Source organism: Bufo gargarizans, chromosome 5 (assembly GCF_014858855.1).
Source record: "Bufo gargarizans isolate SCDJY-AF-19 chromosome 5, ASM1485885v1, whole genome shotgun sequence".
Classification (NCBI taxonomy): domain Eukaryota; kingdom Metazoa; phylum Chordata; class Amphibia; order Anura; family Bufonidae; genus Bufo; species Bufo gargarizans.
In genome coordinates, this window is record NC_058084.1 from 224,022,103 (window position 1) to 224,048,142 (window position 26,040).

The 26,040-nt window shown below is 43.5% G+C and overlaps 1 protein-coding gene across 2 annotated transcripts in view; it reads left to right on the forward strand.

Moving 5' to 3' along the window:
* The window catches only part of C5H7orf57 (chromosome 5 C7orf57 homolog), a 46,950-nt gene that overhangs the window by 514 nt on the left and 20,396 nt on the right, over positions 1-26,040 (forward strand). The window contains exons 1-3 of one of the 2 annotated variants that reach the window (XM_044294281.1): positions 5,497-5,817; positions 14,905-14,971; positions 23,948-24,139. In XM_044294281.1, the coding sequence (XP_044150216.1) occupies positions 14,917-14,971; positions 23,948-24,139 (247 nt within the window). In that variant the 5' untranslated portion in view covers positions 5,497-5,817; positions 14,905-14,916. Of the gene's footprint in view, positions 1-5,496; positions 5,818-14,904; positions 14,972-23,947; positions 24,140-26,040 lie in introns of those variants that run through there. The other variant, XM_044294280.1, reaches the window with a different exon arrangement.

Below are 26,040 nucleotides of genomic sequence, written 5' to 3' on the forward strand. Positions count from 1 at the left end.
TATCTGTAGTAATGTTCTGATTTTACTACACCATACCGTAGGGGAACCGTTCTGTCCATGCCCACATTGGTTTTCTGGAAAGGATTGTCTAATAACAGGTGGCATTAGGTGGCTGCAGTTCAACTTTGTACCAGATGGTGTTTGATGTCTATTACTGAGCTCAGACTCTGTTCATACTGGTTTCCACTGCTTTTGGACACCTGGAATTGTCAATTTTGTGCTGTTCTTTCGTCATGTTGTATTAGGTTTTTTGTAGGAAAGTTATAACCCATCAGGATACGACATGACGCTGGTAAGGACACAACACATAACCCATCAGGATACGACATGACGCTGGTAAGAACACAACACATAACCCATCAGGATACGACATGACGCTGGTAAGGACACAACACATAACCCATCAGGATACGACATGACGCTGGTAAGGACACAACACATAACCCATCAGGATACGACATGACGCTGGTAAGGACACAACACATAACCCATCAGGATACGACATGACGCTGGTAAGGACACAACACATAACCCATCAGGATACGACATGACGCTGGTAAGGACACAAGGCCTCTTTCACACGAGTGGATTTGCTCCGGATGCGCTGCGTGTGCATTGTGGGAAAACCACGTGAGTAGGCACGCAATTGCAGTCAGTTTTGACTGCAATTGCGTTTCGATGTTCATTTTTATTTTATTTTTTTCGCGCGAGTGCAATGCTTTTGCACGCGTGTGAGAAAAAAATGATTTTGGTACCCAGACCTGAACCTGGACTTCTTCACTGAAGTTCAAGTTTGGGTTAGGTGTTCTATTCCCTTTATTATTTTACCTTATAACATGGTTATAAAGGAAACATATAGCATTCTTAATACAGAGTGCTTACTAAACTGTGGATTGAGGGGTTAAAAAATATTAACTCACCTCATCCCCTTGTTCGTGCAGCCGTCTTCTTTCAGTACCTGCAAAAGGACCTTTGATGACGAAATCTTCCATCTTCATTCAGAAGGACCTGCGCTGATTACGTCAAAAGGTCTTTTTGCAGGTCTTGAAAGAAGACTATGCCGGGAGCGCGAACAAGTGGATGAGGGGAGTTAATCTTTTTTAACCGCTAAAGCCACATTTTAGTAAACATTCTGTATAACGAATGCAATTATTTGATAACCATGTTGTAAGGGAAAATACAGTAAATTGACTTTCATCAATTTACTATCATCATCTCTTAGCAACCATGTGTGAAAATAGCACCGCATCCGCACTTGCTTGCAATTTTCACGCATCCCCATTCATTTCTATGGGGCCTGCGTTGCATAAAAACACAGAATATAGAACATGCTGCGATTTTCACGCAACGCACAAGTGAGGTGTGAAATTAGCCGCTTATCTGAACAGCCCCATTGAAGTGAATGGGTTCGGATTCAGTGCGGGTGCAATGCGTTCACCTCACGCATTGCACCGGCACGGAATTCTCGCCCGTGTGAAAGGGGCCTTACAGCCATGTGCATGAATACCTTTACCCAATATTAGTTGCTTTAGGGCTCGTTCACACGACTGTTTGTGTCCCGTGCTGCGAACTGCAAATTGCGGTCCACAATGCACGGGCATCTTCCGTGGGGCAGGCGCATGGGGCATCGCAGACCCATTCACTTGAACGGGTTCGTGATCCCGCCGTTCCGCAAAAAGATAGCACATGTGCTATCCTTTTGCGGTACGGAGGCACGAAACGGAACCCCAGAAAGCACTCCGCAGTGCTTCCGTAGTTTTCCGTTCCGTGCTTCCGTTCTGCATCTCCAGATTTGCAGACCCATTGAAATGAATGGGTCCGCATCCGTGATGCGGAATGACAACAAAACTGTGCCTGTGTATTGCCTATCCGCAATACGGAAATGGGACATCAACGTGAACAAGCCCTTATTTTGAACCATTTTGTGCTAAAATTCAGACCCAGTTTGGGCACAAGGGGGTTATTTGCGAACACTTTTACACCTCTTTTTTGGCATAAAAATGTCACAATACGTTTTTGCAACTTTTTAAACAATATTTTGTCACATGGGCGTTTCTGCACCACATTCGACATATAGGAGTGTTGAGGGCTTGGAGGAGGTGTGCCAGGGGCTGGGACCCCAAGTATTTTAGGATATATTATGACACTATTAAGAACCAAACACACAATGGGGAGATTTATCAAAACTGGTGCAAAGAAAAATGGCTCAGTTGTCCATAGCAACCAGATTCCACCTTTCAGAACTCCTTTGGAAAGGTGGAATCTGATTGGTTGCTATGAGTGACTAAGCCCTTTTTACTTTACTCCAGTTTTGCCAAATCTCCCCCAATATATGAGAAGGAAGAGAATTGCCAAACAGCAGAGTATGGCCTCATGCACATAACAGTATTTTTCCGGAGTTCCGTTGTTCAGTGTCCGTTTTTTCTTCCGTGTGTCTTCCTTGATCACGCAGCAACTTGCTTGCGGATGCTTGCAATTTTCACACAACCCCATTCAAGGGGCCTGCGTTACGTGAAACGCATAAGTGATGCGTCAAAATCGCCGCTCGTGTGCACAGCCCCATAGAAATGAATGGGTCCGGATTCAGTGCGGGTGCAATGCGTTCACCTCGTGCATTGCACCTGTGCTGAATACTCGTCCGTGTGAAAGGGGCCTTATACCTCATCTCTGGAGGCTCCAGTCCTGGTTTTGGCTCACAATCACTGATAGAAATCACTGATGTGTGAATGAGGACATGTACAGCGCACGCATGTTCCACGTACATGTGCTGTACATATTCTCCACAGACATCCCACATAGCCATTTAATCTAATTTGTCCACGGTCCGTGGGTGCCTGTTTGTAGCACGGAAGCATTCTTTATTTTGTCCTTGTTCATGGATCCATCACACACTTTATGATTCTATGAAAACCACACAGATTTCATCCGTGTTTCATGGATCATTAGGAAAAGATGCTTTGAAATGTATTTTTCAGCTGTGTAGTGGCAGTAAAACATGGATGACACACGGACACTCAGATCCAACACTGACCACAGATTTAAGCACGGCCATTGATGTGTGAATGAGGCTCAACTCTGAGGTAATATTACCTTGCTGGAGTTATATACATGCAATTAAAGACACATAGAGCTCCCATATTTCATCAGAAACCCTCATTTTTTGAGGCAATAGGGGTAAATTTTTAAGGATCCTGTGACTATTTTGGTCATAAAAAAAGTCAAGTCCCTTTTTTAACCAGAATTGTACAGAACCAGCAAAGTCGATGAGAATATCTGAATTTTTATCCACATGATTAGGACAAAAAAAATAAACACACGGCAGAAAAGGTTGCGGCATTGTAATCCGCATCATGTCCGTTTGTACAGCGGCTTTCTCCTGTGGATTTCACCCTGGGCAAAATGTGCTGGCTATTCCACAGTAAAAACAACATGTAATGCATGCCATTTTGTTGCGGTTTTTGCTACTGAAACACAGCTATATCCACAGATTTTTCTGCTAAATGTTCAGTCACTTGTGAACCCATCCTAAGGGCTCATGCACCGTTGTTTTGTGGTCCATTTTTCTCAGGTCCGTTGTTCCGTATCTGAGTTTTTTTTGTTTTTGTTTTTTTTTTCTCTCCGATTTAAAGGGAACCTGTCATGTGGATATTGGATTATAATCTAACTAATTATATACAATCATTAACTACTAAAAAGTCCCTTAGATGTATTCACTTACTGGTGTGACAGATGTTACATAATATACACACAAAGATGCTGCATGCTAATGAGCTGATTCGAGTCCGGCGTGATGTCATTGAGTCCGGCGTATATTTAATTCAGAGCTATAGCCACTCCCCTGCCCACCTGCTGCTGATTCCTATGGAAACAAACTGTCACTCAGCAGCAGGTGGGCGGGGAGAGTCAGGAGCTCATGAATATTCATGACTCATCATAAGCTGGAGCTTTTCAATACAAGATGTTGGCAGATTGACTGGGTCAATTAAAGAAAGTGACCCAGCATTTTGCTAAGCGAATCAGTCACTTATTTATGTTGCCCTTAGTTAGGACACCATAAAACTGGTGACAGGTTCCCTTTAAGTCCTCTTCTATTACGTTATTCCACAAAACATATCTTTATCGTTTCCGTATGCAATCAGTTTTTTGAGGATCAGAAACAGTAACTTATTAAATCACCTAACACATAAGCAATATGGGCTGGGCAAAGCAAAATACGGATGTGTTCTGTTTTTTGTGTGGACCCATTCACTAGTTTTTGGCCAAACCGGAATGCACACCGAGAACCTTCCATTGTTTTTGCTGACCGGTTGAAGTGTATTGTTCCGCAAACGGAACGGAAGCGGAAAGAAAATACATTTGTGCGCATGAGCCCTAAGGGTGCCTGCAAACCATGCGGATTATGTGCGGCTGTTCTGTCAGGAGTTTTGTGTGGAAAAACTGTGGCTTAATACAGTACCAGCAAAGTGTATGAGATTAGAGAGGTGTAACCTACACTTAGCTTTTTTGCTTCGCTGCAGAAATGGACCCGTTGTGCAGATTCTGAAATCCACAGCATGTCACAAAAAGCGATAAATAGTGCAGATTTGTGTGTGTTGTTTTTTTAGTATGGTTTCAGTGAGGGTTTAATATGTATTTTCTGCAGCCTTATGTCTGGTCTCATACACTTTGCTGGTACTCCATTACGCTGCGGTTTTTCCACAACAAATCTGCACTGTTTGCAGGCACCTGATGTCACGGTAGGTGAGGGAAGGGAAGCAAACCAAACACAACAAAATTAAACAAAACAGCAGGCTAGGCCCCACAGCTAGTGAACAGGGAAAGGTCACCTCCTGACAATCCCTGAGCCTTTCCCTGACTGCTACCAACATGAACAAATCTCGATGGTAGAAGTGTTTATGCACTCGAACCTAAGCCCTGCTGCAACTGATACAAACCCTCCGCTAGGGAGCAGGCGAAAAGACAACCGGTTCCTTGCACTAGATGAAGGAACCCATGTCTACCTAAGGCCTAGCCAGTATAAAAACAGAAGGGAAGGAAAGAGAACTTAACTGAAGACAAACTGGGAACAGGAGCTCCACAAACCACCAGCAGAGATCTCCAGGAGAAACTATAAAACTACAAGGGCTATAGTGAGAAGCAGGAATAAATAGCATTACTAACTAATGAGCAGAACCTGTGAGGGGGTGGGATCCTGCCCAAAGCCACAACAAAGCAGTCTGTCAGATTCATGTGCAGCAAATCTGACAGTTCTTCTCAGATCACTCACAGGGTAGGGCGTGACGCCTGAACAGCACAGGAAGTGTTTCTGGTTAAATAAACATGACACCGGCTTTTTCAAATAAGGCTCGGTTGAGCAACTTTTCACGCTGCAGCAAGAAGACGTTTGTGTCACAGGAAACATTTACAGCATGAATGCTTCAAATTCAATTTCGGACATAGATTGGGACTCTTCCGACTAAGGGCTCATGCAAACGAACGTGTGCTGCCCGGTCTCGTGCCGTGGATCGCAAAATGAGGTCTGCGATGCATGGGCAATGACCGTAGGGCCGCTGTATGCTGACGCAGGACCCATTCACTTGGGACTGCAAAAAAGTCTGCTCCATATCTCCTGGATTGCGGACCCGTTCAAGTGAATGCTGTTTGCGGGGCGCAATACGGACACAGCCAGCACACGTTCGTGTGCATGAGACCTAAGGCTGGGTTCACATCGCGTTTTCACCCCGTGTTTAACATATATGTTGGAAAAAGGATGCAAAAGCGCAGCACTCCACACTTTTTAATCCTGTAGAATCCTGCAATAAAAACGTGTAAGTTAAGGTATGTGTTTTATTTTTATTTTTTTTACAATGGAACTCTATGGTGATGGGTGACACTGTGTGGCATCCATTGGAGGCATCTGTTTAAAGTATATGTTTTTGTATGCATTAAACATAAGACAAAAACCCAGCCTTATAACTGTTGAGAATTGGGATTTGGCATTCAAACCGCTCCATCTAGATTGCATATAGACTATGGCCGAATGCACACAGCCGTGTGCGGACCGTGGAAACCCGGCCGGGATTCCTCCTGACAGCAGGAGCTCACGGCGTCACTGGTTGCTATGACGCCGTGCGCTCCCTGCTGCCGCCACAGTACAGTAATACACTGGTATAGATCATACCAGTGTATTACTGTATTGCAGCAGGGAGCGCACGGCGTCATAGCAACCAGTGACGCCGTGAGCTCCTGCTGTCAGGAGGAATCCAGCCCGAGGAATCCAATTCCACGGACCGCTCACTGCCGTGTGCATTCGGCCTAGATCTGACTTTTCTAAAACAAATGTGCTCATTTTGCCTTTCATTCTTCTTTGTTAAGCCACATTCACTGAGTGGCCACACTGACCCAGGGGCACACAGAACAAAACTACGCCAATCCTGAAATGGATTAAAAATAAGGCTCGTTTTTCACCAAATTCATATGTTAAATAGGTGCACTTACATAAGTAGGCAAAAAAAAAACACAGCACAACTAGCAACGCCCACAGAATTCACTCCTTCTTTAAAGCTCTCTAAGGGCTCTTTCACACGAGCAGATGCAGTGTGTGGAATCCGCTGCGTGAAAGAATGCCAAGCTGCGCTCTGGACAGCAGAGACCCGGAGCAGTAACATGATTGATAATGCTCCGTGCCTCTGATCTTTTTACTACAAAATCACAGTGACAACTTTATCTCACTGTGATTTCGTAGTAAAAAGATCATAGAGAGGCACGGAGCATTAAGCCTCATCCACACGTCCGTGAAACACGGACCGTGTGATACCGGCCTGGATTTCTTATGAGTGCAGGAGCGCACGGCGTCATTGGTTGCTATGACGCCGTGCGCTTCCTGCTGCCGCAGTACAGTAATACACTGGTATGATCTATACCAGTGCAGTACCGTACTGCGGCGGCAGCAGGAAGCGCACAACGTCATAGCAACCAATGTTTTTCACAGACGTGTGCATGAGGCTTTATCAATCATGTTAATGCTCCGGGTCTCTGCTGTCCAGCGTGTAGCTTGGCTGTCATTCACACTTTGGATGACACGCACGGCATCCACCCGTGTGAAACAGCCCTAAGGGTACAACCACACGAAAAGGTCGTGATCTGGTTGGGCTGCAGATGCTGGATATTTAACTAGTGAACACTGTATAGGACAGTAATGATGAACCTTTTTAGAGACCAAGTGCCCAAACTGCAACCCAAAACCCACTTATTTATCGCAAAGTGCAAACACGGTAATTTAAACCTGAATACTGAAAAATAAAGGGGTTCTTCGTGAATTAAGAAAATGAAAATGCTTAAATATTACTTCATTATAAATATATTACCAAATACCTTTTATTAGATATTTTGGCTCGTTTTGTCAGGGTAGCAATCATCATGGAAAATAAAATGGCGGCTGTCCTATAAGTCCACATAAAACCTGTCCTAATTGCACATGAGGACAAGTTAAAGAGCTGCACCATCTTTCTCTCTTAAGCCTCATGCAGACATTCGTGGAACATGATCCGAGAGATACTGGACTGGCATCCTGCTTGGTACAGGAGCGCACGGCGTCATTGTTTGCTATGACGCTGTGTGCTTCGTGCTGCCGCTGCTGTACAGTGATACACTCGTGTAGATTATACAAGTGTATTACTGTACTGTGGGGGCAGCGGCACAAAGCACACGGCGTCATAGCAACCAATGACACTGTGCGCTCCTGCACTAAGCAGGGTGCCAGTCCGGTATCTCACGGACCATGTTCTGGACGTCTGCATGAGGCTTTACTTGTCAAGGATTATGATCCTAATTACAGTTTAATATGTTCTTCAGATTAATCTCTGTAGGAATGGAGTTCATTAGGAGACATGAAAGTACAGAGAGGATAGTGGGGGTGTAGATAATGTGTATGCAGTCTCTATTGCCACAGTCTGTCCTGTCCATCCACTCTGTACTTCATGTCTCCTCATGAACTTCATTCCTACATAGACAGAGCTGAACATCTTATCTGTATTCAGGATCATAATCCCTGACAATTAGAGCAGTGAGGAGGATGAGGCACCTCTTTCACTCAGTGTTGTAAAGTAACTTGTCCTCCAGTGTGATTAGGACAGGTTTTGTGTGTACTAATAGGACGGCAGCCATTTTATTTCTCCTGATGATTGCTCCGTAGACCAAATGAGCCATTATAACTAATGAAATGTATTTGGGAATATATTTATACAAAAGTTATATTTAAGTATTTGTATTTTCTTCATTCCCAAAGAACCCCTTTAAGCTGTGGGGGCGTGACTTAAAGGATAACTGTTACATTTCGACCCTAATTTAAATTTTCATATATGTAGTACTAATAAGATGATATTCCAGAATCAGTTACTATAAGGGAGCGTTCACACTACCGTGTTGGTTTTGCGGTCCGCGAGCCGTGTGTTCCGTATGTCTTCAGTTATCTTTCCGTTCCGTAACTCCATATAATACAGATGTGGTGCTTCCGTGTGTCATCCATTTTTCATGGTCCGCAAAAAACTGAAATGGGGTTTCCTAGAATGTTTTCAGTCCAGGGGTCCGCAAAAACACTGACATACGGATGCATTTCTGTGTGCTATCCGTTTTTCACGGATCCAATGACTTTCTATTGGGCCACAGACCGCAATTTGCAGCCAAGTATAGGACATGTTCTAAAATAAAAGCAACGGACACACGGAACAGACAGCACACAGCTGACAATGAAAAGCATTCCGCAATTTGTGCATACCCATAGAAATGAATGGGTCCATGCATTGTCCGCAAAAATTGCGGAACGGACGCGGACGAAAAACACGGTCGTGTGAATGCGCCCTTAGACTGACTTACCCCATATTTAATAAGATTCAACCCTTAGCAACCAGTCTGCCTAAAACTGCAATTTCACTATTCGGTTAAGATGGCTGCCCCTGCCCTCACCCTGAGGCTAATCCCGCCTGCCCTCACTAGCCAGTAACAATAGCCCCCCAAAAGTGTCAGTAACCAGAGCCCTCCCCCTAAAGGGTTAATCTCCTGCAGCACAAAGGGGTCCTCTTACCACATGCTGCTTTAATTTATACACTGAGCAGATGGCAGATCTCCCTTCCCTGGTCTGCGCTGCTTCGGCTCTGCATTGTCCCAGTCTGCTGAGTGAGGGAGCGTCTGCCAAGTGCAGGGACAGGGCCCACATCCCAGGCACTGTTATCAGCTGCTGGGGAGGACCTGGCTTTAATCATTTACTTACAGTCCCTGGCTTTCTGTAATCTGACCTTGCACGCTTCTTTGTCCTCCGTCCTTCAACACATAGATGGACCCTGCATAGCAACCTGATTTTAAGCACAGGTAAAAATAGGCAGTACAGGGAACAAAAATGAAAAGTTGAAATAGGGCCACCAAGGTGATATTAATCACCACAATCCAATACTCCAAAAATAAATAAATAAGACAGTTATCCTTTAACACAGGCCACAGTAAAATTAATGCCCCGTTAGCAGCCATAGTATTAAATATGTCCCATTAGTACCCCCCCAGTGTTAATGATGTCCCAGTCGTGGCCCCCTGGTATTAATAATGCCCCAGTAATAATAAGGCCCCCATTAATGGCCGCCAATATTAATGAGGTCACTATTAATGGCCCCCAGTAAAATGAATGGCCCCATTAGTGCCCCCTAGTATTACTTTTCTTCTATTAGTGGCTCCCACTAATACAGACGTGGACAAAATTGTTGGTACCCTTTGGTCAATGAAAGAAAAAGTCACAATGGTCACAGAAATAACTTTAATCTGACAAAAGTAATAATAAATTAAAATTCTATAAATGTTAACCAATGAAAGTCAGACATTGTTTTTCAACCATGCTTCAACAGAATTATGTAAAAAAATAAACTCATGAAACAGGCATGGACAAAAATGATGGTACCCCTAACTTAATATTTTGTTGCGCAACCTTTTGAGGCAATCACTGCAATCAAACGCTTCCTGTAACTGTCAATGAGACATCTGCACCTCTCAGCAGGTATTTTGGCCCACTCCTCATGAGCAAACTGCTCCAGTTGTGTCCGGTTTGAAGGGTGCCTTTTCCAGACTGCATGTTTCAGCTCCTTCCAAAGATGCTCAATAGGATTGAGGTCAGGGCTCATAGAAGGCCACTTTAGAATAGTCCAATTTTTTCCTCTTAGCCATTCTTGGGTGTTTTTAGCGGTGTGTTTTGGGTCATTGTCCTGTTGCAAGACCCATGACCTGCGACTGAGACCAAGCTTTCTGACACTGGCTAGTACATTTCTCTCTAGAATTCCTTGATAGTCTTGAGATTTCATTGTACCCTGCACAGATTCAAGACACCCTGTGCCAGACGCAGCAAAGCAGCCCCAGAACATAACAGAGCCTCCTCCATGTTTCACAGTAGGGACAGTGTTCTTTTCTTGATATGCTTCATTTTTTCGTCTGTGAACATACAGCTGATGTGCCTTGGCAAAAACTTCGATTTTTGTCTCATCTGTCCACAGGACATTCTCCCAGAAGCTTTGTGGCTTGTCAACATGTAGTTTGGCATATTCCAGTCTTGCTTTTTTATGATTCGTTTTCAACAATGGTGTCCTCCTTGGTCGTCTCCCATGTAGTCCACTTTGGCTCAAACAACGACGGATGGTGCGATCTGACACTGATGTTCCTTGAGCATGAAGTTCACCTTGAATCTCTTTAGAAGTCTTTCTAGGCTCTTTTGTTACCATTCGGATTATCCGTCTCTTAGATTTGTCATCAATTTTCCTCCTGCGGCCACGTCCAGGGAGGTTGGCTACAGTCCCATGGATCTTAAACTTATGAATAATATGTGCAACTGTACTCACAGGAACATCTAGTTGCTTGGAGATGGTCTTATAGCCTTTACCTTTAACATGCTTGTCTATAATTTTCTTTCTGATCTCTTGAGACAGCTCTTTCCTTTGCTTCCTCTGGTCCATGTCGAGTGTGGTACACACCATATCACCAAACAACACAGTGATTACCTGGAGCCATATATATAGGCCCAATGGCTGATTGCAAGGTTGTAGACACCTGTGATGCTAATTAGTGGACACACCTTGAATTAACATGTCCCTTTGGTCACATTATGTTCTGTGTTTTCTAGGGGTACCATCATTTTTGTCCATGCCTGTTTCATGAGTTTATTTTTTTACATAATTCTGTTGAAGCATGGTTGAAAAACAATGTCTGACTTTCATTGGTTAACATTTATAGAATTTTAATTTATTATTACTTTTGTCAGATTAAAGTTATTTCTGTGACCATTGTGACTTTTTCTTTCATTGACCAAAGGGTACCAACAATTTTGTCCACGTCTGTAATAATGCCCCCATTATAGGCCCCCAGTATTAATAATGTCTCCTTCCCCACTCTTATTGTACAAAAAAAATAAAAAATTTAAACTCGCCACATCCATTAGATTGCACCATGGGGAAGACCTGCGATCCAGGGTGATTACATTTCGCAGGTCCTGCTGCTTCCAATGTTGCGAAACTTTATCATGCTGGAGAGCAGGTCCTCTCCCCAGCACCATCAAATGGATGAGGTGAGTTTTTTTTATTTATTTACTAGCAGAAGGACCAGGCTTTGCACGGGTATATTTAATCTATTTCATTTAATGTTTGTGTGTGGTGTTAAAACATATCAACAGTATCCACTATAACAGTGACATCTACTGCACCCCGACCCTTTAACAGTGACCTCCACAGCGGCCTGCCCTGTTAACAGTAACCTCCACAGCGCCCTCCCCTTTAGCAATGACCTCTACAGAGGCCGCCCCTTTTTTTAGTGATCGCCACAGTACCCAGTCTCGTTAATAGTGATTTCCACAATAACCCGCCCCCTTAACAGTGACCTCCACAGAGCTCTGTTCCCTTAAAATGTGACCTCTACAACATCCCATCCCTTAACATGGATTTTCCCCTTAACTGTGACCTCCACTGTTCCCTGCCCCCTTAACAGAGACCTCCACACTGCCTGCTCCCTTAACATTGACCTCCACAGCATCTCACCCCCTTTAAAGCTGACCTACAGCAGTGAAAAATGGCTGGGTTGTTATGAAAACCTTGTGTAAAACTGTGTGTATGTGGAGACTAAGGGCCTGCAAGCTTCTATTGGCTGATATGGGTCATGTGACCAGGCTTCTATTGGCTAATGCATTTTTGGGGAATATCTCCGGAACAGCACGTGCTAGAGAGCTAAAACTCTGCCTAAAACCTTCCTGGACACCTGATGCACGTGTGCAAATTTTGTGATTGTAAATGCGACAAATCAGATTCCTTTAGTGGGCATACATGCACTCAACTCCACATAAGCAGAAGCAAAGGCTGTACTAATGAGCGCTCCGCAATGGTGCACAGGTGGCAACCCTACGCACGGCCCACACAAAGCTGTGTGTCCACAGAGAGGGCTCTGAGTGCCCCCACTGGCACGCGTGCCATAGGTTCACCACCACTGGTATAGGAGGTCTGAATTCACAATGGCTATGCGGCACCTTCAATACTGCATGGCCATTAAAACTTCCAACCGCCTATACAGTGTGGTCTTCTTAAGTTAAATCTCAGGCAGCTGTGCTCTAATTTATCGTGCAGATCTTGGCCAAAGTTGGCACGACCGGTTCACAACCACGCCGCGTGGTCATACCCTAGTAAGTCTAAAAAGACTCCAAAACAGGCGCACTATGATTAGTAAATGTGGCTAAAGCAATGGGGGGGATCTATCAAAACTAGTGCAAGGTAAAAATGGCTTGGTTACCCATAGCAACCAATCACATTCCTCCTTTCATTTTCCAAAAGAGCTCTAAAAATATAAGATGAAAATAATATATAAGATGGAGTTGCTATAGGCAACTAAGCCAGTTTTCCCATGCACCAGTTTTGATAATTCTCCCCCAATAAGGCCTTAGGCCTCATGCACACTGCCGTTGTTTTGGTCCGCATCCAAGCTGCAGTTTTGGCGGCTCTGATGCGGACCCGTTCACTTCAATGGGGCCGCAAAAGATGCGGACAGCACTCCATGTGCATTGGAAATGGTTCAGGTCCAACATCCAAGTAAACTTATCCAAAACCAGAGGCACTCCGCCATTTCTGTACCTCCCACAGCAGAGCACAGCAAGCTACAAGGTTTCCGGAACTCCCAAGGTGAAAGACATGGCTGCTTTGCAGAATTCTCAGCTGGTAAATGTTCAGCATTCTAGGTCATTCGTTACAGGCTGGCATCCCAAAATCACTTTCACCAGAGCTCTGGATCAGGATGAGACCCCCCCTTATTAATGCACAGTGGGGGAAATTTATCAAACTGGTAGAAAAGAAAACTGACTTAGTTGCCTAGAGCAACCTATCAGATTTCAACTTTCATTTTCCAGAGGAGTGCTGAAAAATGAAAGGTGAAATCTGATTGGTTGCTCTGGGCAACTAAGCCGGTTTTCCTTTGCACCAGTTTGATAAATCTTCCCCATTATTACTACCATAGGGTGTGGAAATCTAGTTTGGGAAGATGTGTTGTTGTGCTCAGTTAATAGCACAGAAAACAACAGCGGTGCCTGGGGAACACTCGGGGGACTCCTCAGGATACGCTGTTTACCAGCTCAGGCTCCCCAATGCTTTGTCACTGTTTATAGCTAACTGACCTCTGCTTAACCTTAAACCCGCTGACATGGAAATATTTCACTCTAACCTCCTAAACTGACATGATCCACATGAATTTCTGCGCGGATTTATGTGTGTTTCCGCGACACATCCAGACCAAAGGCCACAATTTTTTTTATTGCAGTTTTTGGTGTGTCAGATTTTATATGGTTTTGCCGCAGATCTCACCCTTCGTTGAAAAGCGTGAAATCCGCAACTAAAACCATAAACATAAATTGGCTTGCTGCTGATTTGGAAATCCGCACTTCAGGTCAATTTCCGCACAGAAAAAAATCTGCAAAGTGTAAATGAGATTAGTGTGATCTCCTACACCTTGCTGGTACTGTACTATGCAGCGTTTTTCCTGCACCGGAATCTGCGCCTTTAAAGCCACACACATTCTGCAACGTGTGCAGGTGGCCTTAAGGCTCTGTTCATGTTTTGTTGGAGTCTTACAATTGCCACATACACCAGAAGGCTCTCCATGTATACACCAAACAATAAGACTCCATTCATCTGACACAGGCCTTCCATCGGGCAGGTGTACGTCTGCATACCATTTTATTTACTATGTGGAGGAGTATGCCACACGGTACATCTTTTTTAACGTCTGAGCATATGGGTAGGCCACGGTATCCCTATACACTGGCATACACCTGAGCCTTTCATTGGAGGTGGAAGGCTCAGATGTGATGTGAACAGAACCTCAAGTGTACTTCACGTGTTGTAGACCATCCATTGCGTGACAGGACAAACTATAGAATCCAGGGCTATTCCAAGCATTGTGGATGCTCATCTCAGAAATCTCCAAAGTAAGGTCTCCTGCTCACAACCATATGTATTTTGCGGTCCACAAACTGGATCTGCAAAATACAGATACTGTATGTGTTATATCCCAATTTTTTGCAGACCCATTGCCTTCCATAGGTCAGTGGTCCTCATTTTGCAGCCAAGTATAGGATCGTCTGTGCACATTCCGCATCCGTATGTGCTTTCCACGAAAATATAGAATATGTTGTCTGCAAAATGTAATATGACTATAGACCAATAGGTTTGCAAAAAAAAAACGCACTTGTGCTTTGAAGACCACAAACATGGACATGGTTGTGTGAATGAGGCCTAAAGCACACACTCATCTCTATATGCCATAAGAAACGTAATGATTCACTGCAGTGGAAAGTGACTGTGTGGCCATAGCGGGTCAGTGCTAGTGCTATCCTAATCTGTATATTATATATCATTATTTCCACAGGAAAAGAACACAATGAGACAGTTAAATAAAGACTCCTCTGGCCCGCCCAGCAGATATACTACCTGCGGTAGGTTACAGAAATGTGAAATATATTCTTTAAATTGCTGCACAATTTAAACATAATGTAGTACTGACCTGCCCGCGCCCACATAATGTGTCAGTCCAATTCTCCAAGCTGCGCCCGCCCTCAGCTACAGACAATGATTGACAGGTTTCTTTCCCGTACAAAATATGAAGGCTTCCTTGTCTTCCTCCGCTGCTCGCTGTGCTGTGACCTGTGCACAGTGTGAGGACGTTTGGCGCGCTGTGACCTCACTCTGTGCGCTTCGGGGCACAGCGCATGGCAGGGAGAAGAAGAGTGCTAGATGCGAGAAGTGGCGGCGGCATCCAGAGCAGGAGAGGTAAGTTTTTTTTTTTTTTTTTTCTTTTTTTAATCTGATCTGAGCATGGAGGTCATTCACATGGAGGTCTAATCTCAGGCCTGATTTATGGAGGTCTGATTGGGGGTTATTCACATGGAGGTCTGATTGGGGGACTTATAACATTGAGGGTAATTTCTGAGGTCTGATGAAAAATATTATTTTTCTTATTTTCCTCCTCTAAAACCTAGGTGCGTCTTATGGGGAAGTACATCTTGAAAAAACAATACTCATCCCACCAATCCCTTACCCTCCCGTTCCAATGCTGCCCAGGTCCCTTCTGGTCTCTACTTCCTGGTCCTGCTCCGTCAGTCATTGGCCTCAGCAGTGACCAGCTTGGATACGGGCAGTGTTGGAATGGGAGCAGAGGGGACTGGTGAAATGAGTATCAGTTCTTAATTTTTTTGAGGCAGTGTGAAAACCCTTTAAAACTATTATCTCTAACATACAGCAGAGAATTTGCCTGATCAGTTTCCCAGATTTTTTTGGTAAACGGATGAGGAGGTTCTCAAGAGACACTCTGCTCAGGGAATACATGTAACGGAGACAGGTAGTTATTGCTGGGCAGTAAGGGGACTTTCACAATTTTCCGGTATGGAGTTCCGTCCTAGGGGTTCAATACTGGAAAAGAACTGATCAGTTTTATCCTAATGCATTCTGAATGGAGAGCATTCCGTTCAGGATGCATCAGTTCAGTCACTGTACAGTTTTTGGACGGAGAAAATACCGCAGCATGCTGCGGTATTTTCTCCGTCCAAAATTCCGCAACATTTGCCAGAATACCGGAACCGGCATTATTTTACATTGAAATGCATTAATGCCTGATCTGGCCCTTAGGCTGGGTTCACACTTGAGCGTTGCGCAAACGCGCGTTTTACGCGCGTTTTTGACGCGCATTTTTATGCGCGTTTTTGTAATAGTAAACGCGCGTTTGACGCGCGTTTGTGTCATTCACTACAGTGTCCTATGGCCACAAACGCCCCAAAAGTCGCTCATGTACTTTTTGGAGCGTCGGGCGTTTTACAGCGCGATCGTACGCGCTGTAAAACGCCCAAGTGTGAACCATTCCCATAGGGAATCATTGGTTTCTCCTTGTTGAGCGTTTTACAGCGCGTAGGAACGCGCTGTAAAACGCTCAGGTGTGAACCCAGCCTAAGTGTTCTGGAAAAACTGATCCGGTTTTGCGGTCTGTGCATGTGCAGACCTTTAAAAATGTGAAAAAGATAAATACCAGATCTGTTTTTCCAGATCAAAACCGGAGAGACGGATCTGGTATTGCAATACATTTGTGAAACTGATCCGCATCCGGATGAGTCTACAAATGGTATCCGTTTGCATACAGATTCCAGCGCCAGAACTGCCTGCTGGAATCCATCGACGCTAGTGTGAAAGTACCCTAAAGAGTAATGAGGGACTTAACTTACAGATAAATATAGCATTATATATTACATAGCATTTTTGTATTTTCAGGATGGAGATAATACCGCAGCATGCTGCGGATTTATCTCCATCCAAAATCCCGGAACACTTGCTGGAATGCCCATTGACATGCAAAACGGATCAGTTTTTGCGGTCTGCGCATGCTCAGACCTCAAATGTGAAAAAAATAAATGCCGGATCCGTTTTTCCGGATGACACCGGAGAGACGGAGCCGGCATTTCAATGATTTTTTCAGACTGATCGGGATCCTGATCCATCTGACAAATGTCATCAGTTTGCATACGGAACTGCCTGCTGGAATCCTCTGCCTCAAGTGTGAAAGCACCCTTAGATATAATTGTATACTGTAGCTTGTAGAGGATCTGTCCGGCAGACACACAGCAGCCAGCCATCAATCACCGCTGGGACAGGCAAGGGAGCGTTCCTCTAATGAATATCCAGCTGGACTCATAATTATGCAGTCTGTCCAGTTTATTCTTTGAATAAACCTCCATAGGGTGGCATAGTGATGACAGATCTGCTTTAACCCCTTCAGGATCCAGTAAGTTTTCACCTTCAACACCCAGCCTTGCAAGTTTGACATACATCATTTTATGTAGTAATATCTATAGAATGCTTTTACATTGAGATTGTTCTTCCGCGACACATCATACTTCATGTTAGTGGTAAATTTGTGTCAATTCTGTTTTGCCTTTTTTTTATTTAAAATTTTTATCTGCTTTATGTTGGCATTATTTTGTAAATGTAATTTTATTTTTTAGGTTTAGAATTTTAGAATCAATTTTTCAAATTTTCAGAAAATTTTAAGGACCAGTTCTGAAGTGACTTTGAGGGGCTTACAATAGAAACCACCGATAAATTACCCTTTTTTAGGAACTTCAATTCATACAAAACTGATTTTACAAACTTTGGTAACCCTTCAGATGTTCCAGAAGAATTAAAGAAAAATGAAGGTGACATAAAAATTTCATTTTTTTAAAGAATTTCCATTTTAATAAATTTTCCTGTAACAGCAAGAATTAACTGCAAAAAACCTCATGGCTTTTTGAGGGCAGATTATGCTGAAAAGGTTTTCAGGCGCAATGTAAAATTTGAAAAGACCCTGAGCTACCGCTACAGTGGAAACTCCCAAGAAGTGACCCCATTTTGGAAACTACACCCCAAGTAACTTTTCAAGGGGTATAGGGAGCACTTTGACACAACAGGTGTTGTAATTTGCATAGAAAAGTGTTTCTAAATTCTATTTTGTTAATTTTCTCCAGAATACAGCAACCTCCATTATGTGTTTGTAAACTGCTGTATGGGCACACCTCAGGGCTCAGAATGGCAAGTGTGCTATTTGGCTTTTGGAGGACAGATTTTGTTGTAATGGTTTTCAGGCGCCTTGTGGCATTTGAAGAGACCCTGAGGTGTCCCTAGAGCGGAAACCCCCAAGAGGTGACCCCATTTTGGAAACTATACCCCATCCTTCCCAAGTAATTTTTCAAGGGGTGTAGTAAGTAATTTTAACAGGTGTTTCATAGAATTTAGAAACACTTGGCTGTGAAAGTAAAAAATATATACTTTTTTTATTTTGACTAGGGGCTGAATAAAGCAATACAACCAAAATGTGGCTGTTGTAAACGGCCATATGGCTTTTGGGGGCAGATTTTGCTGAAAAATGTTTTCAGGTGGCATGTCTCATTTGAAGAAAACCTGAGGTACACCTACAGTGGTAACCCCCCAAGAAGTGAACTCATTTTGCAAACTACAAACTTCAAGGAATTTTTCAAGCAGTGAGTATTTTGACCGCACAGGTGTTTTCCAGAAATGAATGTGCTGTGGATGGTGAAAAATGAAACTTGCGATAAAATTATTATTTTTTCCACAGAAATGCCATTTCAGTGCCCAATATGTTGTGCACTATTTGTTTTATTATAACGTGTTTCCTGACAACCCTACACTGTTGTCTGGACGTATGACAGACCTCCGAATTTAAAGTACACCATTCACGTTTGAGGCCTAACTTGGTGATTTGCACAGTATGACAATTGCAGGGGCTATGATGTGAAAGAGCCACCAAGAAGTGACCCCCTGCTTACCCCCGCAGTCCCAGGTTCCATGTTCAGCAGTGAATCTGCTCCACGGTTTCCTTCCAGCCATGGGCACTTCATATAGTCAGCTTGTTCCCTGTAGCACTTCCTTTAGGGCCAACGCGTGTCACTTCCTGTGATTTATAGGTTTAGCACATGTGACCATGCTGACCAATCCTAGCCCTCCTGCAAAAGTTGCTGTTATCTCTGCTTGTGTTTCTGGACTACGCTACCTGTCTGCCTTGACTCTTCTGTGCCCTGGTAACCCCTGTTCCGCCTTGACCAGCTGCCTCATGTGCCAATCTTCCTCAAGAGGTAGCGACCTGGTGTTTTCCATAGGAAAGGCTATCCCCATCATCAGGGGTACTGTGAAGAACGAGGGGTTCACTGAGACAACTCCCTTAGAGGAGGTTAATCATGTGGCACAGTGGGTTCAGAATTTAGAAACACTTGGCCATGAAAATTAGAAAATTGCTTTAGCTTCAAAATTGTTATCATCAAAAGGGGTAAGAGGAGAAAAGCACCCCACAATTTGTAACCCATTTTTCCTGAGTATGGCAACACACCTTATGTAGTTGTAAATTCCTTTTTTATTTTGGGAAAAACTACATTTCTGTAATAATCCTCAGTACGTGGGGTCCATACGGGATCACTTCGGGGGACTGCCTCGACTGTTGTCCTGGGACACCTTGTTGAGGGTCTTTCATTGCTGGATCATGATGAGGAGGAGGACAAAAGGAATATAGGATCCTCTTCTCCCTTGCTGGCCGTATCTGTATCAGAGGCAATGATGGTGTATACCTCTGCAGTTGAATACCATGCTTGAGATGAGTGAGACATTTTTATTTTTTAAATACTGGTGTGTAACATGTGCAAAGTGTGTATTAATTTTATTTATTCATAGGGGTGTGTATGTAGTGATTTTGCATGTGAAGAGGCTGTAATAAGTTTGATGTAAAATTTAGAAGAAAGAAAGAAAACATTAAGATAAAAATTTAGTGTGCGCGTAATGCATTGAAAAACCTGTAGTATAAAATCTTGCTACAGTAAAAAATCTGAACCAACACAAATGTACTTGTAGAGATTTAGACAGCTATAGATAGTGTCACGCTGTGTGCTCACCGCGGTCTTGCTGTCCCGGGAAGGCGCAGATGTTGCTCTGCTCTCCCTGTGTAAACTGGGATTTGAGTTCTGTGAACTTTCCTCTTTTTTTTTTTTTTTTTTTTTTTTTTTTTTTTTTTTTTTAGGGTTAATGCTCTGCTCCTGTCCAGGTGCTGGTTAAGTTGCTGATCAGTCTCCCTATTTAGCTGGGCTGTGATTCCACCTCTTTGCCTGAGCTTTGAGGTTGTTCCTGGCTAGTAACCAATCTTGTCTGGATAGCTGTGTACTGAACCTTGTTTGGCTTCCGATTCCGCTTCCTTTGAACTGTGACTTGTATTACACTAGTACTCACCCTTTCCTGACTATTGGACTGTATTCAGACTGCGCTTTTGCCTGTGTTCTTGGTGCTTCGCACTGGTGACTCTGACCCCAGTGGGTCAGCAGCCAACTGGGATTACTCCAGTAGCGGCCTGGTTGATTCCTTGCAGCAAAGTCCAAATCCCTGTACTGTGGTTAAAGGGTGAATACCAGGGAACTTCTAGGACAACGCCCTTAGATTTAGCCCAAAGTGCTCAGGAGAGAGAGAGGAGTAGGGACAGAGATTGGGATTTAGGGGATACTGGAACTGCTGCAAATGTACAGTTAGATTATTAAAGGGCTAAACTTTTTTTTTTTTTTTGGTGTACTTATAATGCCTATCCTGCGATATTGCTATACCTTGTTATTAATAATTTTCGTTCGGTAGATTTTGCAAAAAAGTACTTTTTGATATGCTAAGTACCTTTCTACCAGGGCGTCTACTTGCTGGTAGCAGCCGCAGAAAACCGCCCCCTCCTCTTGTTGATTGACAGGACCAGCCGCGATCTCCTCCTCCGGCCGTCCCTGTCAGCATTTCAAAAATCGCGCACCTGTGTTGATTTGACGCAGGTGCTCTGAGATAAGGAGGCTCGCCTCCTCAGTGCGCCTGCGCCGATGACGTCACCGAAAGAGAAGACGTCATCGGCTAGTTTTTTACCCATCAGTTGTGCATTGCTTGTTATATGTTCTGTGTTTGTCACGCAGCCCTGGCCCCATAGAAGTGAATGGCATCAGAGTGCAATGTGTTTTTCACTGAAGGCTGCTTGGAGATGTTTGTAAGTCTTCAGTTTTTTTGTTTTTTTTTCACTTGTGGGAAAAACACATCAAACCTGATTGCACCCACTCTGAAAAAAATGAACCGCTGAATGCAATTGCAGACAAAACTGACTGAACTTGCTTGTGAAATGGAGTTTCACTGATCGCACCCTGACACAATCTGTGTCGTTCGTGTGATAGAGGCCTTATAATGAGGAAGCGTTCAGAGCTGCAGGGGGATGGTACAACTCCCCCCAAGGGCCTGTTGCTAAGATGCCGCTGTCACATGGTGACTGATTCCCAAACTCACTTGCTGCTGCGCCATACATGTACAGCAAAGGTCATCAAGGGGTTAAAGAGTTTTTCCAGATTGTAAAATAAAATTTAGGAGGCTTATGCAGAGTACACATACGCCGTCATGATGAAGTGCCGGATCCATTGCATAACGGACCACATCGACTTTTTGTGGCGTCCCGAGAGACGCCATTATGTTTGCTATTTTACGTGAAGAAAGAGTGCTGCACACAATATGGAGCCACGGACGCAGATGTGAACTCAGCCTTTGGGTACGTTCACACTTGTGGCAGAGGATTCCGGCAGGCGCAGTCCACACGCAAACTGATGGCATTTGTCAGACTGATCTGGATGCGGATCTGCCTGACAAATGCATTGAAATACCAGACCCATCTCTCCTGTCATCCGGAAAAACAGATCTGGTATTAATTTGTTTTGCGTTTTTAAAGGTCTGCGCGTGCAGAAAAGTGAAAGCCGGAACACTTAATGCCAGATCCGGCATTCCAGCAAGTGTTCAGGACTTTTGGCCGGAGAGAAAACTGCAGCATGCTGTGGTATTTTCTCCGGCCACAAAACGTAGGAGGGATTGAACTGATGTATACGGAACGGAACGCTCTCCATTCAGAGCGCATTAGGATAAAACAGTTTTTTTGTTTTTTTTTCCCGATGGAACTCTATACCGGAAAACAAAAACGCTAGTGTGAAAGTACCCTTAGAATGTCAAATCCCAAAAACTGAATATACCTCTGGTGCAGATGTCCACATGACCACAGCCCCAATTGTTCCTCCATGGGGCTTGATGTGGCTGACCGTCGTGTGACCTGACAATCGGGAAGGAATGCAACGCACATTCTACAGCGTAAATACATTACAATTTTTGTGGGGAGCTTTTTACAAACCGGATTCCCAAAAAGTTGGGACACTATACAAATCATGAATAAAAACTGAATGCAATGATGTGGAGATGCCAACTTCTAATATTTTATTCAGAATAGAACATAAATCACGGAACAAAAGTTTAAACGGAGAAAATGTACCATTTTAAGGGAAAAATATGTTGAATCAGAATTTCATGGTGTCAACAAATCCCCAAAAAGTTGGGACAAGGCCATTTTCACCACTGTGTGGCATCTCCCCTTCTTCTTACAACACTCAACAGACGTCTGGGGACCGAGGAGACCAGTTTATTAAGTTTAGAAATAGGAATGCTCTCCCATTCTTGGGTAATACAGGCCTCTAACTGTTCAATCCTCTTGGGGCTTCTTTGTTGCACCTTCCTCTTTATGATGCGCCAAATGTTCTCTATAGGTGAAAGATCTGGACTGCAGACTGGCCATTTCAGTACCCGGATCCTTCTCCTACGCAGCCATGATGTTGTGATTGATGTAGAATGTGGTCTGGCATTATCTTGTTGAAAAATGCAGGGTCTTCCCTGAAAGAGATGACGTCTGGATGGGAGCATATGTTGTTCTAGAACCTGAATATATTTTTCTGCATTGATGGTGCCTTTCCAGACATGCAAGCTGCCCATGCCACACGCACTCATGCAACCCCATACCATCAGAGATGCAGGCTTCTGAACTGAGCGTTGATAACAACTTGGGTTGTCCTTGTCCTCTTTGGTCCGGATGACATGGCATCCCAGATTTCCAAAAAGAACTTCGAATCCTGACTGACCACAGAACAGTCTTCCATTTTGCCACACTCCATTTTAAATGATCCCTGGCCCAGTGAAAACGCCTGAACTTGTGGATCTTGCTTAGAAATGGCTTCGTCTTTGCACTGTAGAGTTTCAGCTGGCAACGACGGATGGCACGGTGGATTGTGTTCACTGACAATGGTTTCTGGAAGTATTCCTGAGCCCATTCTGTGATTTCCTTTACTGTAGCATTCCTGTTTGTGGTGCAGTGTCGTTTAAGGGCCCGGAGATCACGGGCATCCAGTATGGTTTTACGGCCTTGACCCTTACGCACAGAGATTGTTCCAGATTCTCTGAATCTTCGGATGATGTTATGCACAGTTGATGATAATAGATGCAAAGTCTTTACAATTTTTCGCTGGGTAACACCGTTCTGATATTGCTCCACTATCTTTCTGCACAACATTGTGGGAATTGGTGATCCTCTACCCATCTTGGCTTCTGAGAGACACTGCCACTCTGAGAAGCTCTTTTTATACCCAATCATGTTGCCAATTGACCTAATTAGTGTTAATTGGTCTTCCAGCTCTTCGTTATGCTCAAATTTACTTTTTCCAGCCTCTTATTGCTACTTGTCCCAACTTTTTTGGGATTTGTTGACACCGTGAAAATTTGAATCAACATATTTTTCCTTTAAAATGATACATTTACTCGGATTAAACATTTGATCTGTCATCTACGTTCTATTACAAATAAAATATTGACATTTGCCATCTCCACATCATTGCATTCAGTTTTTATTCACCATTTGTTTAGTTTCCCAACTTTTTGGGAATCCGGTTTGTATTTATACACCTGGGAAGCCCTCACTTATCCAGGGTTATTACATGTATCTCTTCTGACGTGAGGTAGTTTGTTTCCTTAGACAATTATGTAAGTAACGTGTCCTAAATCCTGGATTACAGATTGGTTTTACCATGCACCTTCGAAACACACCGAGGACACAAGCAAAGTCGATGCTCCCCCCACCTCACAAATTCCAGGACTAAGTGACCTTGCAGAACCTCATAATGAGCTAAAAAGTGAAGGCCGAAAAAAATGGATTCAAGAATCGGACTCTGAGTATGTGAAACTGGCCAAACAAGGAGGTCGACCAGGTAAATAATGTTACAAGCAGTGTATGACACGGATAGCAGGAAGGGGCTGTTACCTATCCGAATTATACACCACAATACCACAAGCAGGCCAGTCAGAATTAAGACGTTTCACACACAATGGCAGAACAACCTATCTGCCTGTTTTCTAATGCAAAAAAAAAAAATGATTGTTTCTGAGTCGTTTCTTGGGTACATTATAGCTGAAATCTACAACAATGATTCACCAAATATATAAACACACATATATTGTAAATTGAATCTTTATTATAAAAAATATATATATATACATAAATGTACAATTGTGAACAATTACATTCATGGCAGTGATTACAAGACAATCCTGCGATAACACGAAAGGCTCCCCCCGTACATCACTCCTGCTGACGACAGTACAAGATTTGCAGGATCTATGCACAATATCAATAATACTGTTGTACCGTCACTAATAACCAGTGAATTCCGGATTAATGTTAACTGCGCCCCCAAGAGGAAGTAAAGGCGAAACGCGTTTGGGGCCCTCCCCTCACTCCTGGTATATGCAATTCTGTGCTATGTAAGTGTCACACTTCTTTTAAACCATGGCTTATGTGCCCCTTTCTGCCATTTAAGGCCTCTTGCACACAAACTCCCCCCCCCCCCCCCCCCCCGTTTACGGTCCGTATACGGAACCATTCATTTCAATGGGGTCGGCAAAAAAAAAAAAAAACGGAATGTACTCAGTATGCATTCCGTTTCCATTTTTCTGTTCCGTTCAAAGATAGAACATGTCCTATTATTGTCCACATAACGGACAAGGATGTTTCTATTAGGGCCAGATGTTCCGTTCCGCAAAAAAACGGAATGCACACGGATGTCATCCATATTTTTTGTGGATCTGTTTTTTGCGGACCGCAAAATACTGAAAAAGCCATACGGGGTTGTGTGCAATAGACAAGTATGTATGGATGTTGTACTAAGATTCTGGATATCTAAGCATCCTCTTTTGGGAGACTTGAATAGAGGTTTGCCTTCATAGCAATATACGACAAGAGGTTGTGTTTTTTTTTTTTTTTAACGATCAGTTTTGCGCTCTATACAGCGCATACATATATTGTATATTTATTACATCTTTCTGATACTTGTGATTGGATCATGTGAATTCACTGTTGATATTAGAATACAGAGGCCATGTAGTGTCATTATGTATTGAGCTGTCGTATGATAAAATGCATGGAAGATAGATTTTGACCAGCACAGTAAACTAACTTTAATCCGGAATTCACTGGTTATTAGTGACGGTACAACAGTATTATTGATATTGTGCATAGATCCTGCAAATCTTGTACTGTCGCCAGCAGGAGTGATGTACGGGGGGAACTTTTCGCGTTGCCGCAGTATTGTCTTGTAATCACTGCCATGAATGTAATCTGTCCACAATTATGTATTTAGATATAATTTTTAATAATAAAGATTGAGTTTACAATATATGTGTGTGTTTATATATTTGGTGAATCATTATTTTCTGACACACATATTAAGTTACTGGTGTTTTGTAAATATCAGTGTTTCAACTCAAACCTGGCACTGTAGCTATCCCATGCCATTTGTAAATATATCTTTTAAGTCAAAACCCCCCAGAAAATGTGCTAAATGAGGTTGAAAAGAAGCCAAGGAGCTGTACTTATCAGTGCATCAGTGCAGGAGCTCAGTCACACCCATCAGCCTCCACCTCCTAGCGTGGCTGGCACATGCACAGTTCAGTTAATGAAGCCGCTGCCGGCAGAACATTAGAGCGTGTGAGTGCAACACAGAAAGGGAATGTACTCCTTCCCGAGATTTGGATCAGCATGATGATGTTGCCTGAGCTAGCAGGTGGAGAGAACCTTGCAACGGTATTTGTCTGGACGCCATTATAATCAATG